Raw genomic sequence first — 16373 nt, forward strand, 5'->3', positions numbered from 1 at the left:
TGAATGTCTTCCACTTCATCATCATCTAAGAATTTATTGGAGTCATCATGGGCTTGATCTTGGTCTTGAAGTTGATTTTCACCTTGATCTTGAATTGATGTTGATGGCTCCACTAGAATTGATGAATATGGTTGAGTTTGATCATTTTGAGCCACTTGTTGCTTTTGTGGTTCTAGAGATTTGATTTCACCAATTGCCATCTTCTTAATTGCTTTGCTTGGAATTTCGTCATCACCTAATACATTAGGATCAACTTGCTCTACTTGGAGCCATTAGACTCATCAAATGTCACATCCCGTGCAATTTTAACACAACCAGAGGTTTTGTTGAAAACACGATAGGCGTAGGCATTTGATCCATAACCAAGTATAAAGCCTTCATCTACTTTAGGAGCAAATTTAGAACTCTTTGCTTTCTTATTCAAAATAAAGCATTTGCTACCTAAGACCTTAAAGTATGAAACATTTAGTTTGTTACCGGTTAGTAGCTCATAAGCGATTTTGTTCAAGATCTTGTGGAGATATAACCGGTTGATGGCAAGGCATGCGGTGTTGATTGCCTCCGTCCAAAATTGATCCGACACTTTGTATTCATCAAGCATCATCCTTGCCGACTCGATTAGAGTCCTATTCTTCCTCTCAACAACCCTATTTTGTTGAGGGGAGTAGGGTGCCGAGAATTCGTAGTTGATCCCTTCTTCATCAAAAAACTCTTTAACTTGTATGTTCTTGAACTCACTTCCATTGTCGCTTCTCACCCTTTTGATCTTCACTTCAAACTCATTTTGGGCTCTTCTTACAAATTTCTTGAAAATATGGCTTGTGTTTCACTTTTGTCATGCAAAAAGAATACCCAAGTGAAACGAGAAGAATCATCAATAATAACCAAATCATATTTGTTACTGCCAATACTTATGTAGACGATTGGCCCAAATAAGTTCATGTGAACAAGCTCCAATGGCCTTGTGGCCGTCATCACGTTCTTGGTGGGACAGGTGCTCCGACTTGTTTTTCTGCTTGGCAAGCACTACAAATTCTATTTTTCTCAAAAGAAATATTTGTTAGTCCTAGGATATGCTCGCTCTTTTGAAGTTTAGACAAATTTCTCATGCCAACATGGGCTAGTCGGCGATGCTATAGCCAACCCATGCTAGACTTAGCAATCAAGCAAGTTTTAGGCTTCACTTCATCCGTTGAAAAATCAACAAGATAAAGTTACCCTTCAACTTATCGGTGAAAGCTATTGAGGCGTCTTCCCTTCTAGAGACGATCACACCCTCATTAGTAAAAAGATAATTATAACTCATTTCACATAATTATGACACGGATAACAAATTGTAATTAATAGACTTGACTAACAAAACATTTGAAATAGAATGATCATTGTAAATAGCAATTTTACCTAAACATATTACCTCTCCTTTTCCATCATCACCAAAGATGATATTTTCATGTGATCCTCTATCTTCTTCAAAAGATGAGAACATACTCTTTTCTCCGGTCATGTGATTTGTACATCCACTATCGATCACCCAACTTGATCCACCGGAGGAGTATACCTACAAAACAAGTTTATGCCTTTATTTTAGGTACTCAAATTTATTTGGGTCCTTTAACGTTAGTCACAAGCACCTTCGGTACCCACACATTCCTTTTGATAATTCTATCCTTTGTGTGGGGACCAACATAAAGAGCAACCACTTTACTATGGTGGTTTCTCTTAAGCATATAAGAGGCATAAAAGGTAGATTGAGAAGCATAGGCCTTTGGTTGCTTTGCTTGAGCGGTGTGATCATCTTGCTTGCCTCCCTTGATGAACTTGAGGCACTCCACTCCATTCATCATCACATGGCCATTTGGCTTGCTCGTGTATTGATCAAATTCAAGCCCTCTCTTTTGCCTGTTGTCCTTGGCTTGAATGATCTTGTATAGTGCATCTTTAGATTTGTAAGTTTTGATGCACCCATACTTGACCAAAGCATTTAGCCTCTCATTTTCTTTTTGTAATGCTTGCAAAGATTCAACATTAGTAGTACAAGCATTTATATCAATATTAAAGCAACGAGAGCACTCATTACTAGTGGAAACACTAGATAGCAAGTTTGCATCATTAGAGTTGAATGAGCTACTCTTAAGGGTATCAATTTGCATTTCAAGAGTTTTATAATTTTTATCCAAACGTGATAATTTCTCTTGAAGTGTAGAATTGTTACTCTCAAGACTAGCAATTGAGGAATTGGTCAAATCATAATCGTTGGACAATTTCTCAACTTTCTCCTTCTCTTTAGAAAGGAGCTCCTCGAGTTCAAGGTTTCTCTCCTTTTCAAGGATTAGCAAGTACTCTTGTCTCTCAAGGGTCTCCTCATGACTATCTATTGTATCCATTAGCTATTTTATCTTAGACATGACATTTTTGCTTAAACCTTTAAACATACTATCACAATCACTATCATAATCACTATCACTATTTAGGAGGTTGGATTGGAATTTTACCTTGCGGCCTATCATAATCACTATCACTATCTAGGAGGTTGGATTGGAATTTTACCTTGCGGCCTTTAGCCATGAGGCACTTGGAGGAGTCATCATTATCATCACTCATTAAGAGTGATTTTCTTGGTTTAGGCTCGCGGATGGCGATGGTGGCAACCCCTTCATCATCGGAGTTGGAATTGGAATCCCACTCCTCTCCAATGTGTGCTTGACCCGAATATTTCTTCTTGTGGATCTTGTACTTGTCCTTCTTGAATGGCTTGCTCTTATTTTCTTCCTTGTCTTTTCCCTTCTTCTTGTTGGGACAATCGGCTATGAAATGGCCAATTTCACCACACTCATAGCATGCCCTCTTAGATGTTCTCTTCTTGGGCATATCTTTCTTGTATTTGGCATAGCCACTCTTCCTCATGAATTTCTTGAATCTTTTCACAAAGAAGACCATCTCTTCATCTTTGGAGCTCTCTTCTTCACTTGAGCTTAATTCTTGAACTTGTTTGCTTTTACTTGCCTTGAATGCAACTTCCTTGTTCTTGGAGGTTGAGCTTTGCTTGGCATGAATCTTCACTTCATTTTGTTCTTCCTCCATGAGCTCATGAGCAAGTATCCTCCCGAGCACATCGCTCGGTGTGAGTCTGTTGTAATCTCTTCTTTCTTGGAGAAGTGTCACCAAGGTGGGATTTCTAGGAGCGAAAGCTCTAAGCAATGTTTTCACCACTTTGTGATCATCAATATCTTCACTCCCAAGCCCTCTTAGCTTGTTCACAAGCACCATCATCCTATCATACATGGCTTGGGGAGTTTCATGGTCTTCCATGATGAATCTTTCTAGTTTGCCCTCAAGCAACTCTATCTTGGACTCTCTCATACTTGTGGTGCCTTCGTGAGCAACTTGGAGAGTGTCCCAAATTTGCTTAGCCTCCTCAAGTCCATCTACTTTGTTGAACTCCTCTGGACTCAGGGCACTAAGCAGAACACTTGTAGCTTGAGTATTCTGGTGCATGTTTTGCTCTTCATTGGAAGCGATCTCTTGGTCTTCATACGGCAAGTCACAACCTGTACAAACAATCTTCCAAATACTTGGATGAAGAGATATTAGATGCATTTTCATCTTGTGCCTCCAAGCGGCATAATGTGTACCATCAAAGAACGGTACACGCCCGGATGGCACGGAGATGTAATTGCTAGAAGAATTTAAACGATCATAATTGAAAGGTACTTCACTTCCCTTTCCCTTACCATTACCTTCTCCGTTCTTTGATGGATCATCTTTTGGACTCTTCGGACTTCCGGATGTTGACATTTCAAATTCCTCCAAACGGTGAAGCCTTGTAGGAGGTTAGGCTCTGATACCAATTGAATGTACTTGATGTCGCCTAGAGGAGGGTGAACAGGCATTTCTAAAATTTAAAACTCAGCAGCAGATTAACAGAGTCCGAATACTCCGGTGAATGTCGGATACTCCGGGTGTCCGGACTATCCGGTCTTGTCCGGATTATCCAGCTTATACAGGATTTCGAAATTGAAATGAATCTAAGCAAGTCTACTAGAGTCTAAGAGTTACCACAGGTTCTGCTAGGAGTAAAAAGACTTTATCAATAATACCCTGCAGTAAAACACTCATGAATAATAGAATTTGGGAAAAATCCCAAAACTACAAGAATTAGTAAAGCTTGCATGAAAATTAAGGAGACAAGGATTTATCCCGAAGTTCAGCCACCTCACTAAGAAGCACCTACATCTCCATTGAGGAGCTCACAAAGAGCCAGGTCTCTTTCAACCCTATCCTCTCCTAGCGACCAGAAAGATCAAGCTAGGTTTTCTTACTCAAATCAACAGGCGATTACAAACTTCCTGTGGCACTCCACAAACCTCGGGTGCTCTACGGGCAACACATTGCCGTCTAGGAGCACGAGGCTCTAAGAGAAAAGATCACAAGTGAACGCTTGACGACAAACTCAATGCTCAAAGATTGGATTTTGGCTCAACAACTCAAATCACACTTCCAAACCCTATCTCTCAATTCTTGGAACAATCTAAGCACTAGAGAGGTTTGGAGGGGCTCTTGGATACTTTGGGAGGCTTTGTCAAGGAGTAGTTCAGCAGCAACAACAAGCATTTAATGCAAAGAGGTGGGGATGTATATATAGCTATATCTCAAAAATTAGCTGTTACTGTTCTGGTTGACCTAACCCGGAGTATCCGGTGAACACTGGAGTCTCCAGCCATTATTCCAAAACGGGCTCAAAACAGTGTCAGAACTAGCCGTTACAGTTCTGTTAAACTGACCCGGAGTATCCGGTGAACACCGGAGACTCCGAGTGGCACTTAGTCGCCACACAGAAAAGACCCGGAGACTTGCCGGACTCTTCGACCTCTCCAGATACCAGAGTATTTGGTGAACACCGGAGACTCCGCTAATTTAAAATGAATTCTAACCGAGACTCGGAGGCTCCGGTCGAAAACTCTAGCTACCGGAGTATCCGGTGAACACCGGAGACTCCGGCCAAAAATAAATGAAACTGAGGCTCTCTGCCGGAGACTCTCTTGGAGACTCCGGTTAAAAACACCAAGCACCGAAGTATCCGGTGAACACCGAAGACTCCGGACATTTAAAATTAAATGGGAACCGACTCTCTGGCGGCATCTCGCTCGGAGACTCCGGCCTAAAACACTAAGTACCGGAGTATCCGGTGAACACCGGAGACTCCAGACGCAGAACACTTTGCCTATTTTCCGGTGTCCGTGGGTGAATGTGTCTCTCAGTATTTGGTTTTAAGAGGTTACTTTGAGCACTGAGACACCATCAAAACTATCAATTGTATCCCTCTTGATAGTACGGCTTTCCTAAACTCAATTCCAAAGATAAAATCAAATTAAATCTTATTGAGTACTACAAATCGCTTCTCTTTTCTTTTTGCGGGACACCAACGTCGTATAACTTCACCAATGAGACTAAAACCTGTTCATAGCTTCAATAAACTCATTAGTCCCTTAATTATTTTGTCATTAATAAGTTAAAACCCACTTAGGGGGCTTAGATGCACTTTCATTCACTTCACTAATATTTAACAACGAGCAAGGTAATGAAATGATGAGTGTGATAAGTGAGTGTCCAATTCTTCTTTTGGACTTTAACAACACTTGCAATGAGATTTCTATTTCTAGTAGTGTTGCTAACCCTTGCATATCATCTAGTGCAAGAATGTCCATTTATCATGATGACATAGTTAATTATCCTCATTGTAATGAATCTATTTCCATTAGTACTTGTGAGACTAACTTTTTCAAGGAAACAGAAGTCTATGAGAGACAAAGCCTAGGTGGAGAAGCATCCACCTCTCCAAGATGCTCATCCCCTTACACCGATTCTCCATTATGCCTTATAGCAAAAGGTAAAAAGAGAGTTGTAAGTGAGGTTAATAATGTTAATGCTAGTTCTAGTACTAGTGATAGTGATGAACTCGGGTTTGATCTTTTGAGTAAAAAGGATATGCTTAAAATGATCGAGCTCTTGCGTATAATAGAAGGCCATGAGGAAAGCCTCGAGAGGCAAGAGGAATTCATCATTGAGAAAATAGAAGAACTTAAGGCCTTAAATGTGAAATATGAAAAACTTCAAGAATCTTATAGTTTTTTATCAAATCTTTATGGGGATCTTAAAGTTAAGTATATTTCTTTGCTTGATAAATTAGATGATGTGCCTCTAATAGATTTAAAAAAATCATGTCCTAATTCCAATATTTTATCTAAAGATAAATGCACTATTTCTCCTATTAATAATATTTGTACTACTAACTATAATTCTTATGTAGCATCTTTGGAGAAAGAAGATATTGAGCTAAAGGCTCAACTTGAAGAGCTCACGAGCAAGCATGTGGCTTTACAAGAAAATCATGATGAGCTTGTGTGCTTTTATGAAAATTTTGTGGACTCACATGTCATGCTAGAAATAGCTCATGAGGTTGTGGTAACAACAGTGTTTTTAGCCTTTTTTAATTAGAGTTTTCTTGTATATCTTTTGCTAGAATTGAATAATTTTTGTCACCCTAGGATTGTAACTTTCACACTTATTTAGGGTAATTGTGCACTAGTTGAGCCTAGCATATTTAGGATATTTACTTGTGAAAAATCCGTTAGTTTATTTTCCGCTACAAATTTAGGCCAACGGTAAAAGGGGGCGAATTTTTGGAAAAACGGCTATTCACCTTCCTCTAGGCGACATCATTGTCCTTTCAACGGGACGACATCCCCACTCCGCAATCTTGAACTAGTCAACTCCAAGTCTCAAATCGACACCGATACACAGCCATGGAGAACAATGCATGAGATATGATAAGGAAAACACCTAGTAAAAAATAGATAAGAGATTGAGGTTAGAGGCTATACACCTATTCATTGCCAACAAATATATTTTCGAGAATTTGCAAAGAAATTAGCTATGGATAAGAGAATTAGGATGAGAGTTAATTTCATAGAGAAAGTTAGATTTCTATTGTCGTGTGTCACTGTGGTGATTGGGAAGAGGACAAATAGAGAGAGAGAAAAGGGCGTGCCTGCCTGGGAAAATTTCTAGGATAGAGAGATGTGCCGGTGTAGGTTGGTAGGTTTTTAGGAAGTAGTAAATGCTCTGTTTTATTTCTTGTTTAATCTTTTATTAGTACTAATTTACTAGTGTTTAATAAAAAAATAGGGTGCTGATTTTTTGGGCCCTATGTAGGGGCACACTTTGCACATGACATCATTACGGGCCTACTATCTTCCCTCCGTGTATTATAAAAAAAGACTTATGTTTGTATGATGACACCTAGATGATAAATTTGTATACACTCGGGTAATTTTGAGACAATATCAAACCTCCAGATTTTTGTTTCTTGAAAGCATTGCATATAAAAGTGTTCATACAAAAAGTTTATAAACCACACTTTGAGATAGTGATGAACAGGAGGTGAAGTGTAGGGAACTCTCATCTTGTTACTCCTCCTCCACCACCTCCCCCCCCCCACCCCACACTCTAAAATGTTCTTCTCATCCTTCAAGCTTGTACTATCGGGCATAAGGCCTCACAAGATGGAATTCCTCCTTGGTTTGCCGATGGACCACACCGGAGGAATCAACAGAACACAGAGATATGATCTATAGGGAACTCATTTCAAGTAGACACAATTGCTTACCATCTGTCTGTGCTCAGGGACAGAGAGATGCCCATTTTTATGTTTCAGATTCAGTTTCTTCGTGGAAACATTTCTACGATGAATCAAAATCAATGTGTGCAATTGTTTGGCTAGTTCAGTAGATTCGGATTTCTAAAGATTGTATGTGAGAGGGGGAATGCAATTCTAGTTAGAAAAACCGTTTTGAGTGATTCTCTTGCTAGTAAAAAAATATCTCTCTTGATTTCTTGTAGGAATCAAAAACCAAACTACTAGTTTGGCAGGATTTCTCCGGTTTCTAGAGAGAAACAAAATCCAGAATCACTACCAAACGAGATCTAAATCTTAGCATTTGCTTTGCCGGCAAACTAGTTTCTATGTTTGTCACAGCATCTATGCTTTCAGTAGAACAGGATCAACGTCCTCAAAAAGAAAAGTAGAGCAGGGCCAAATCTTTGGTCTGTATTTGCATTTATCTATTGGTAATTCATAGTTTTCACTCGTGTAAATACTCGTTAGTTTACAGAATTTTGAGCCTTTTTTTCACACAGAGGATTTTCATTTCCATTCTTCCTGCAGATGTAATCTTGAATGAAATTCAGCAATGTGCATGGACATCGTTTTGTTGTCCTGACAGCGCCGTGGCAATGACCGGGTGGATCAGTCCTGGAGTATCAGACGAAAGCGAAGGAGAATATGCCACGATAGTGACAGAAAACCAAGAGATCTGACACATGTACGTAGGTGCTCAAGCATCTCTCATTTAGATTTTGTCGTCAAACATGTGAGAAAGAGAGCAAAATGGTGCAGCGCATGAGTTTGCAAAATTCTTTTTTAGATTTTTCTCCTCTTTTTTCCTTTTTTGAAGGAGCAGATGCGCCCAGTGTGACGAAAAAAAATTCACTTGGTGAGGCCCACGTGGGCCCAAAGGCCCAAACATTCATTAATCTTTTCCGACACGAGCGACAGCGGCGGGCGCGTGGACGGAGATGGGTGGCGCCGCCGTGGCCGTGCTCGCCGCCGCAGCCACACGCCGCAACCCTGCCTCACTCGCGTTCTTGCTCTCCAGGGCTTCGCGCGGGGTCCACGGCGCTTCGGCCGCGCTGGTGGCACCAGAGGAGGACAAGGAGGGGACGCGGAGCGGGCGGCGGCGGAGGAGCAGCACCAGCCGGCTTCTTGGACCGGATTTTCCCGACACCTGGGACCATCCACCACACGCTTCCGCGAGGCCGCATCCTACGCAGGGTGATGGAGGTGAGCGGGGCTTACTGGTTTGGTAAATCTCTGGTTAAAGGTGTGGTTTTTGTAGACGTGGGCTTCTTGGATTAGTGATTTCGCTGGGAGAGGCTGTTCGGAGCTTTTTTTTTTTTCTGGTTTCTAGATGTTATTGTGATTGGATTGGTAAGTTGGTGGGAGCTTAGCGCTTATGATTCGTCAACTTAGCCTTGTGGCATGGGAGCAGTTCCTTTAATTCGCGAAGAATTAATGTTCAGATCCTATAGTAGTTCATGTAGAAAGCTATTCTGCTGCTAATGATCGATGATACTTGATGCTCTTGGAGTGATAGCGTTGGTTGACCAGAATGTGACTTCAAATGAAATGCAAGTTGAGGTTAAGTAGCCACTGTGCTAGCTAGTATGAAAGTTCTAGGTTGTTGGTGTAAACACCAGTACAAATGGAAAATTCAGAGGGAAATATTGAGCTTTACTCGGTGCAAACTGAAACTTCATTTAGTATACTGTACTATTACTGTTTGGTAGCTGCACTAAGTATATTTCAAGTTGACACCTTTGACTCTTGGCCGATTAAGGGATATCATCCATCCCATTGTTGTTCAGCATCTTATAATAAAAATCTGATGCTGTGAAACTTACGCTTCTGTCTTTCCTAGCTAAGTATGATCACACCACAGCCATTATCGATGGCAAGTCCATTGCGGAGGACATAAGGTTACATATTTCTGAAGAAGTCCGTCGAATGAAAAGTGCAGTCGGACATGTGCCTGGTCTAGCAGTCGTATTGGTTGGTGATAGAAGAGATTCTGAATCCTATGTGCGATACAAAACAAAAGGTTGTGAGGAAGTTGGAATAAAATCTTTGTTGGCGAAGTTGCCTGGAAACTGTGCAGAAGATGAAGTGATGGTTTCAGTGTCAAAGTTTAATGAAGATCCATCTGTTCATGGCATCCTAGTGCAGCTACCTCTACCACAAGTAATGTGCTCTACTGTTCTAGTGTTGCCACTCGCAAAGGCATGATATATGGTTTAGTTCATAGATTAATATCATGAAAAGCTTTTCATTTCCATCCACTAGAGAACAGTTTTTTTAATATAATACACCGTTGAGCTTTGTATTCTGTGTGGTAATTTTGTATAAATCAGCATATGGATGAGGAAAGGATTCTGAGCGCCATCAGCCTAGAGAAGGATGTTGATGGTTTCCATCCCTTGAACGTTGGTAATCTTGTTCTCAGAAGCCAAAAACCTTTGTTTATGCGCTGCAAAGGCTTGCGTTGAGTTGTTGCTCCAATCTGGGATCGAACTCATGGGAAAGCATGTGGCTGTGATTGGGAGAAGCAAAGTTGTTGGATTACCTACTTCCTTACTTTTACAGGTGAAGTTGTCAAAAATTAAGTCTTATCAATGATTCTTCATGCGGTTTTTACTCTGTTGTATATGATGACAGTACTTTGATATAAATTTTTTTTTTTCAGAGGCATCACGCCACTGTCAGTGTTATCCATGCCTTCACAATAAATCCAGAGGCAATTACCCGTGAATCTGACATTGTGATATCAGCTGCTGGAGTGGCCAATCTTGTAAGAGGAAGCTGGTTAAAGTAAGGTTCAGTTGTGATTGATGTTGGGACAAATCCAATCGAGGTAAAACAACACAGTTTACTGTACTTTTGCTCAAGAAGGTCGATCTGTTATTTCTGCATTGTCTCTAGTGTTGTTTGTCCATCAGAACCCTTTTGTTTCCTAGTTAATTATATCTACAGCAGTAACGTTAATGATTTAATTTGTCGAGTGCTTCTAAAAATCATCCCAACGTTGCTTATTGATACAAGTCTTCTTATAGAAAAATGTGTAGTCTATGTTCAAAGTTCCTCCTTCAAGCAAATCACAAAACATCGCACATCTTAATTCAATCATGTCATGTTTAAATTGTTGTCCACTGTAAACTTAAAATGTCACCTTTCTGCGACCGTACTTTCTGTAGGCAGCACCAGTCCACCAACACTTAGCAAATTGGACGTAATTTTCAATGTTTTTTCCTGTTATAATTCTCAGAGCTAAATAGCGAGCAGTGTTGCTAATTTTTCTAGTACATATGCCTTCGCACTTAGCCATCGGCAATTCTGATATCTTCTCTTTTTCAGGATCCATCTAGTGATTACGGTTATCGCCTAACCGGAGATGTCTGCTTCGAGGAAGCAGTGAAGGTGGCCTCTGCTATAACTCCAGTTCCTGGTGTAGTGGGACCGGTGACGATTGCGATGCTTCTTGCCAACACACTTGATTCTGCAAAACGTGTTTATGGCTTGAGTGACTGAACCCCCTGGAATCTAACCTTGTCATGCTTGCCCTTTGTAAATTAGTTGTTTTTTTCCTCCTTCCGTTGCTCTCTTTTAGCTGTACGGGAGCTGGGATGTAACATATTTTTGCTCAATATAAATATTTGTATGCTTACCAATGTACACTCGTTTAATAAATTTCTTTTGTTTAGAGACCATATTATAACCCAGCTATTAGCCATCTAAGAACCAACACAAAAGCAGGAATTTAGGACACATGATTGCTTGTATCTTGATGAGAAATGGGCCTGACATCATTACCAATTTCAAGGCTAATCTGCACTAACCAATGATTAAAAGCGGAATGACCTTGCACAATGCTAAAGAAACACATTGGAGTAGCAGAAGACATGTGAAAGACCGAAATGGTCATTCCCTTTCATTCAGAGTCCATGTTCGAATTCGAGTTGTGCATTTGCACATAATTACACTGAGCAGAGAGTACAAGGTATCTGACTAACCACAAAATAGAAAGAAAAATCGAAGACATTTATTATTTTTAACGGAAAATATCAGATGCAGAACTGTTGTGATGATGTGTCATGAAGAATTACATTGGGGGAACACCATTTGCATCTCACACTGCTAGAAAGGAAAAGGATTTCCTTTTTCTAATGCAGTTGCTGCATTAGATATCTTCAGACTAGTCCAATTTTCTGCTCTGCCACCCAAGATTGTTTGGGCCCCAGTTGCACTGTTTCAATCTACATGACACAATTGATCATATCATCAACCAAAATCATGCAATGATCAACTAAAGTTCCCCATGATTTCCATCATGAAACATCAACAGTAGACAAATGTTAATTCAAGTTTTTCTGTGGCTATTTCCTTGTGCTAGTTATACTACCTTTGCATTTTCCACACAGACAAAATCTTTGTAACAGGCCTCCATCTGCAAGTGAGGATTCCACAACACTGCATCTGACCAACTGCATTCCAAGAAGAATAGCACCAATTTAATCATGTGATCTTTACAATATAAAAAATAATCCTTTTTATTTACAGATCTCAACCTACTTTGCATTTGAGATAGCAATCTTGTCACCCAATCCATTGTCCAGGATGAGCTCACTCGGTGCACCAAGGTAAATGCAGTCAATGAATCCTGGAAAAGTCACCTCTTCCCTGTATGGTATTGAGTGGCTCAAAATTTATGTTCAGCAGCTTACACCATGCATATTGCTGCAATGGGTGTGTCCATTGCAAAGATCAACTAGGCGATGCAACAGCTCTGAACACCATGCACATAAGTGATACTAAATGTATATAGTGTTTTGTGCTTCCACATAGATACACGCACAAGCAAGTTCAACGACACAAGGCAGGAAACCTAAATGCTAACAGTGTTCTGTACGTACTGCTTCCACACACAAGCAAGTTCAATGACAAGGCAGGGAACCAGAGTCTGATTCTAATTTCTCTCAAATGGGGAAAACTTTTTGGAAAACTAACAAGAACGTGGGCATGTGGGATCATAGAAGTTTAAAATGTTTTGATATATAAGAGAATGAGATATCCTCATAACTATTGACCCAAATTCAAGCTGACCTCTCTTCCTTGCCCTCCAAAGGATTTTTAGGGTCAGGATCCTTATTGAGAGTCTTACAACCTTTCAGACCTTTCACCGATACGTTTGTTATGGAAGCCTGTAGAACCACATGGGTGTGAAAGTTAAAACTCCATGGTATTTGGCAATAGAAGAAAGAAAACAAACAGAATAAGGTTCCAGAAAGCTTACAACTTACATGGAAATAAGTGTGGAGTGCTGAGTTGAAGGAGAAAGGCTTGTCATCCGTATTTGTTATTTTTAGAGTTGTTGACAAGCTTGTCGAGTGCAGGGCTACCTACAAAATATTTTAAAAAACTCCTCAAACTCATATGCTGCAAAGGCCAAGGCTAAACTTCTGTCGTGAATAATGCTGATAAGGTTGAGTGTGTATGGACAAAATGCATCAAGGCACATAGTACTATAGCAGAGTTCAACCTTGTACAATGCTTGGAAGCTAAAATCCCACATAGAACGGCTATAAGAGTCGTCTTTCAGTTCCAAAGTTACAGCTGGATCTCCTTCAGTGACTTCTGAATCTGTGATAGACCAATTCATGTTCCGAGCAAATCCATGCTGCCAAAGTGAAGTTAGCCTTGGTCAGTACAAAGAGTACATTGCACAAGTGTTTCATTCTTTTATATTTGATTATGAATGCGACGAACACTACAGTACATTACTGCACCATTGGTATAAGTAAGCATGGACAGTAACTATGATGACATTTCATGTTACAAAGTAGAAGTGAAGGAATTCCTAAAAGAAAAAAATGAAGGAGTGTATTATACCTGCATACAGGTAATTCATTTTCAGGTTAACTTGGGATCCACTGCTTGATTTGTTACTTGCCTAATTGATATGTTAGATATTTGAATGCGACATCAATACGAAATTTGCTATTAACTTTTTGGGACAAACTATTTGCAAAGTTTTATGCCATAGTGCAAAATATTTAGTTTCTTTTCCTGTCCACATGGGCTGCAATAGAAATTGGCTTCACAAACCTGCTGCATGGGGCCAGGGCCAAACTGAGGGAAACAATGTGGAATTCCACCACTGCTTTCAGAAAAGGGGATGGTCAGATTGCTATTGGCTAAACACCTGATATTTTATGCCAGATAGTTTTGAATACAACCTGATGGGTTTCTTCCCATTGAACACGGCATCTGGTCGGACAAAGAGCAGGTCCTTGCCATTAGGGACTTTCAAAGAAGTGACACATGCTCCAAATAGATAGATCTCAGCCTCGCTTCATGCACAAAATGATTAGACAATTAGCTGGTACTAATTTTAAAAAAAGAAGCCAGAATGCCAGAAAACATATTTTTGTTAGTGGCAATAGAGGACTTCAGGAATAAGTAAGTTACTAAATTCAAATGCACAAAGGCATGCTCGGAGGTAGCTACGCACATAAAAATCTTACTGCAGGAATAGTCAATAAAAATAGGGATTGTTGATCATGATCTCAGTAAACCACTGAAGAACAATACTAGTTGTCTGTATTTTGTATATTAGTGGACTGTTTAACAAAATTAAACATATGATTTGACAATACTCAGTATATCTCAAAGCTTTAAATATCATTGCAGCAGTTTGATTATTTTGTTATTTAATGCACCATTCTCTCTGTCATTGAACCATGTTCTGAATATTTAACTTTCCACCCTTGCAAAATTATTAGCACAATTTTCACAGTAACACACTGAACTGTTTTCAATAGCAAACAAAAAAAATTCACCACAGCTCTTGATCGCAGATATTGACAGACAGCAAATATTAAACCGTAATATTTCCCCGACTCTAGTATCTCTAGCTGCACATGCAGTTGAATGCAACCAAACATTCCCTTCATTTCACCTAAAAAACCAATCAAGCTCCCATCTTTACACGCCTATCTCCTCACTCGAAACCAGAGCTGCAATCCCTCAAAAAATTACACACTTAATACTACATACCCAGATTGGTCACCTGATTTTCTTTCTCAGATAAACAAAAAATCAGAATTACCTTCCATTAGGGGATTTGAGGTCGATTTTCGGCAGCCCGCCATTGCCCTCGGAGACCGCCACACCGGGCGCGTACACCTTCTGCCCCACGCTGGTCATGGCCACCACCCCAGAGCGCCTGCATTCAAGAACCGCCGAGGCGAAACCCACCAAGGGTCGTCAATTGTTGCTTGCGCACACACGAATCGATTCAGACAAGTACAGGTTAGAGGTTGTGGTGGTGGTAGTGGTACCTGAAGCGGCGAGGTGAATTAGAGGAGGAGGCGAAGGAGGGTGAAGGGCGAGTGAGGGCGCAAGAAACCGCCATTTCTGTTTGGCCCCAAGGTGAAGATGCTGGTGCCCCCTTCCTCGGAGAAGCTGAGACTTCGATGGTGTTTGCCTAGTTCAGAGTGGGAAATGGATTGGATCTTCTGCGAGGAGTGTTCTGTGCCGTCATATGTGTTTGGTTCCTAATGCAAAGCAAGGCGGCTCCTTGTCCTCGCGGCCTCACTACTGCAAATAATTTCTTTGCCAGCGTGGGGCAGAAGGTGTACACAAGAATATCTCTGAAAAATTTCTTTGCAATGTAAATATGTAATATTCTTGTGTACTTTTGCAACACTAAATTATTAATAGTTCTTGATACGTATATGCATTGTTTGTCAACAGAAGAACAAAAAGGTTCTCAAAAAGCGGAAGCACGCTAGACCGCTGGAGTCTGTTGTCACACAAAGGATCTGAGCTATTGCGCCGGAGACGTTTGTGGCCTTGAGGGTGGTACAAATCACAGCTTGTCCCTTGCGAGCATTTTTATTCTGGGATATGCCCTTTGAATGACTCGAAGGCCTTACCAGGAGGATATCTCATAATCTCAATGCACACACATTTTCTCCTGATCATTTCCCTCCTTTTGCTCTTTCCATGTTCTCTTATTCTCCATGACGGCAAAATTGATATCGGCCAAAATGAAAGTTAAACTAGTTGAGATAACATTTCTATGTATGAGCACAGAAGTGATACTTACTGATTACAGTTTGTTCTTACTTCTTAAACCATACCTCTTTCCTCAGAATTTAGATTATGACCCAGAGTAATTATTTTCGTTAACTGCTGCTACATCATTGACACAGTAGATTCCTAAATACTATCCTAGCGTTTGTCAATGTGAAACAACTTGTTGTTCTTCGGATCTGAAACCAGCAAACTGCTGTAGTTTCAGCATCAGAAAGCATCTCATCATGTACTATATCATTTCAGATTCACGCAAAAACAATTAGCCCATTACAATTTACAAAGCCATATGATCTTTATCAAACCATCGTGATACACAGTTCAACTTGCCTCTTTTGTTCTTGATTTCCCGCCATCCTCCGCGTTCTTGCCGCCAGCGCCAGTGCCACCGACGTTTCTCGTCGGCGCCGGCGGCGCATGATCCGCTACGCACTGGAACCGGCAAGCGCCGGGCCTCGGCTTCTGCGTCGCCTTCATATAGCTCCCGCTCTCCATCATCAGCACGCGCAGGCACCGCCTCGGCCTCGTTGGTCTCGCCGCCTCACCACTGCTTGCCGCTGTACTCTTCTCCTGCGCCGTCACAGCGAGCGGGGGTCTCGTCGCCGGC

At 40.7% G+C, this 16373-nt stretch overlaps 1 protein-coding gene and 1 pseudogene across 1 annotated transcript; one reads left to right on the forward strand and one right to left on the reverse strand.

Annotated features, from left to right (window-relative positions):
- Positions 1-8581: 8581 nt before the first annotated feature.
- On the forward strand, positions 8582-11379 carry LOC133896655 (bifunctional protein FolD 2-like; annotated as a pseudogene).
- A 181-nt stretch (positions 11380-11560) lies between these two features.
- LOC133897854 (putative glucose-6-phosphate 1-epimerase) lies at positions 11561-15194 on the reverse strand. Its single transcript, XM_062338686.1, has 10 exons — positions 15010-15194; positions 14778-14894; positions 13906-14019; positions 13775-13826; positions 13209-13346; positions 12970-13068; positions 12773-12870; positions 12242-12349; positions 12072-12153; positions 11561-11925 (listed from the first exon to the last, which is right to left on the reverse strand). The coding sequence occupies exons 1-10, from the start codon at positions 15081-15083 to the stop codon at positions 11860-11862; spliced, it is 948 nt and encodes a 315-aa protein (XP_062194670.1). The 5' UTR covers positions 15084-15194; the 3' UTR covers positions 11561-11859.
- Positions 15195-16373: the final 1179 nt, after the last annotated feature.

Source organism: Phragmites australis, chromosome 17, assembly GCF_958298935.1.
Source record: "Phragmites australis chromosome 17, lpPhrAust1.1, whole genome shotgun sequence".
Classification (NCBI taxonomy): Eukaryota; Viridiplantae; Streptophyta; class Magnoliopsida; order Poales; family Poaceae; genus Phragmites; species Phragmites australis.

Bases quoted from the DNA above. Each gene is read 5' to 3' on its own strand.
- LOC133897854 (XM_062338686.1), bottom strand. From the start codon at position 15,083: ATGGCGGTTTCTTGCGCCCTCACTCGCCCTTCACCCTCCTTCGCCTCC. The intron at 14,020-14,777 runs GTAATTCTGATT...TTGTGCATGAAG, and splicing joins CTCAAATCCCCTAATGGAAG to CGAGGCTGAGATCTATCTAT. The intron at 12,350-12,772 runs GTCAGCTTGAAT...AATACCATACAG, and splicing joins TTGGAGGGCAAGGAAGAGAG to GGAAGAGGTGACTTTTCCAG.